General features: G+C 31.1%; 1 protein-coding gene across 1 annotated transcript in view; it reads left to right on the forward strand.

Moving 5' to 3' along the window:
• Positions 1 to 2,016: 2,016 nt before the first annotated feature.
• The window catches only part of LOTGIDRAFT_131793 (hypothetical protein), a gene marked incomplete at both ends in the record, with an annotated part of 9,945 nt that continues 8,837 nt past the window's right edge, over positions 2,017 to 3,124 (forward strand). The window contains 2 exons of the mRNA XM_009066360.1: positions 2,017 to 2,148; positions 2,466 to 2,537. Coding sequence (XP_009064608.1) covers positions 2,017 to 2,148; positions 2,466 to 2,537 — 204 coding nt within the window. The remainder of the gene's footprint in view (positions 2,149 to 2,465; positions 2,538 to 3,124) is intronic.

Consider the following 3,124-nt stretch of genomic DNA (forward strand, 5'->3'; position numbering starts at 1 on the left):
TACCCATTCCTTCAGAGTTTATAAATAAAGGGTAGTAATTGTAAAATTTCTTTTACAAGTTAAAAAATGACTTGAATGGGTTTGAAATCCAGCTTTCTCAAGTAGACCCAGGTCAGGGGTGTCCTTTTTGACAGAAAGACTAGGCATATCAAACCATCCTTGAAAGAAAGATGAAAAATATCTTTCCTTTATGTGAAGAATGATAAAAAATAGGTCATAATATAAAAATATAAAAGACTATAGTTATGACCTAGTCCTCAAATGTTTGTTGACTAAACTTAGTCATTATCAGTTATATTTGTAACCTTATATTTACTTGTACATTTTTAATCTTTTGCTAAAGGTCAGTTGAAAAATTCCGTCAGATAAAAATGATTTGAAAACAATCAAATGGTTGATGTAATCTTATCTGTGACTGCAATAAAAACTTAGTTGGAAATATGGAGTAAAAATATATGTCAATATTTAGTAAAGGGGAAAGGTGATAATGTTAGGGAAATTGTTCAGAAAAATGGAAAATATTACTATTATGGATGTATTCATACTTGCATCTTGATTTATCAACAGTTTGTGAGTCAGATAATATTTATCCCTTGATACTACAGTCTTAATATTTTTGTCATCTAGGCTAATAAATCTTATATGTGCTACCCCTGATTATACAATTTGGATATTAACTAGATTTGTCTAATGAATAATTAGAAAGCATATATAAATTTTTTGATCTATACAGGATTCATCCAATCTGATCAAAATTAGATTAAAATTTTGTTTTTTTCATTTTTTTTGTTAGACTCCAGTCGAAAAAGGAAAGGTCAACCCCTTGTTATTTAATCTAATGCAATATTAAGATTGAAATATGGCTGCCTAGGAAGTGAAGTATGTTTGCCAATTATTTTTGAAAGCTAATAATAGACATCACAATTGTTGAAAAGTAACAGTAAGATCAGTTTTAATACTTTTAAGCAAACTTGGTTTGAGAACATTGCTAAATGATTTGATGGCTTCCAAATGTCCTTTCCCACTTCAAGACATTGATATTTTTGTGGACTACGGGTTGTAAGTCCACAAAACATTTCTCATGCACAGCTTAGGTTTTACTGAAAACCATAAAGTCCCTCGCATAAAGATAATGTAAAATTTGCAGATAAATGTAATGCCAGAAACATTAATATCCCTTAAGGAATAGATTGATATATTTTTCTCTTTGATACAAACTAGTGCACTTTAAACAGACCTTTAATATTATATTATGTTACAAACATTTCACAATGAGGAAATGAAAATATAACTGCACAATGAAAAATATTTCTTTAATATCTTTATTCATTTGAAATCGTGCCTATATGTTCTTAAATATGAAGTATTATAACATATGAATTGAGAGTAATACTGTACAACAGTACTACTGTAACGGTAGTTTTATTATGAGTTATTCTATAAACTATTTCAAGTGTCAAATTACTTATAGAAATGGAGTGAATATTATTTAAGTAGTTTAAGGCAATGCCCAAAACTTGAATATGTTTATAGATATGTTGAGTTTTGTTTTTTATAAAGGAATCCAGATATTCTGTTAATGATTTGTAATTTAAAAGGATTGTAAAGAGGAACTGTTAGTAACTGTTAATGATACACATTAAAAGTTTGAAAAACCTCTTTACAACATGCTCGGATGAAAATTTTTGATGTATCACTATAGATTGACCCATTGCAAAAGGGAATTTAATATTGAAGCAATGTTTAAGGTTCTCTGACAGTTGTGAATTGAAATAGAGTAAACTACTAGTAATGCCGCTGTCTTGGCAAAATTTCTCTCAATGTACACTGCATGGTTTGACTCCTCATAATCATTTCTTGATTACGGATATCTTTTATATTTAAACAAGATGTTAATGTAACCTTTACTTGTCTATTACAGGTGGGGATACTATTAGTAATACATGAAGCTTCCAACTCAAGTGAACTTTGTCTGTGTCCTGGACACTAGCTAGATCCAAGGGACACAACTGCGTCATGCCTATTCTACCAAAACCTGGCAATCTCAAAGATCCAGATATAGCCGGCTTGTTTAGCCATGAAGATCCAGACAAGATATTTTCAGACCTCCGAGAAATTGGTCATGGAAGTTTTGGCGCTGTCTACTTCGTAAGTTTGAACATTTGGTTTTATAGTCAAAGTGGATCAATGAAAATGACGTTCACTAAGGTTCTGGTTTTGATTACAGCATAGATTAAGATACCTTTCTAGATCAGCAATGACAGTTGGGGGAACTGACAATGAAAAAGCATCTAGTTGTTATGATTTGGACAAACTATTGGTTATTTTTTTCCATATTGCACACAGCTTTGCCTTATTTTCATTAGTCCAATCTAGAGCAAACACGTTTTATTTTGGCATACATGTATATAAGCAATCGGTATAATAAGATAAAAGATATCAACTCTATATGTTTGGTTTTCCAGGCCAGAAATGTCATCACTAAAGAAGTTGTTGCTATTAAGAAAATGTCCTATAATGGAAAAGGTGCTATGGACGTGAGTATAAACTATTAAATTGTTGAACCCTTTCAACCCTATAGTAGAGCGGCTGCTCTATTGGTCACAGAACATGTGATATATAATCGAGCTGCAGCTGAAGCAGCTGTTACTAAATGAGGTCACATAGATTTAATTTTGTAAGCTTGAGTTTATAATATTTGGAATTTAATTTTATTCACACTTAATGTTCAAAGGGTTAACACAAAGTTACACAGAGCTAATGTCAAGCTATTATGAACTTCTACTTCAATAGCCAGCTTACTTGTATCTAGAAATTTTAAATCTGCAGCAACTGGGTTGGATTGTACGCAAATACAGCTGATCCGACTCCTAGTTAAAAGGTCCATAAACAATAGGTCGTTTACAGTCTGCCTGTTGAAAGCTGTGATTGGCTGTATTCGCTAGCGTAGAATGTAATTAAATAGCATGATACAAGANATGTGGCTATTACAGTCAAGGTATAATTACTAAGTTAGTAATAGCATGACATTGTAAAGATGTAAGTTTTATTGTATTTAAGAATTTGAAATATTTACTGTGTCATTTAAAGTTATTGTAAAGAAATATTTGTCATTTGTTATGTC

The sequence above is a fragment of the Lottia gigantea genome (assembly GCF_000327385.1).
Source record: "Lottia gigantea unplaced genomic scaffold LOTGIsca_76, whole genome shotgun sequence".
Taxonomy (NCBI): Eukaryota; Metazoa; Mollusca; class Gastropoda; family Lottiidae; genus Lottia; species Lottia gigantea.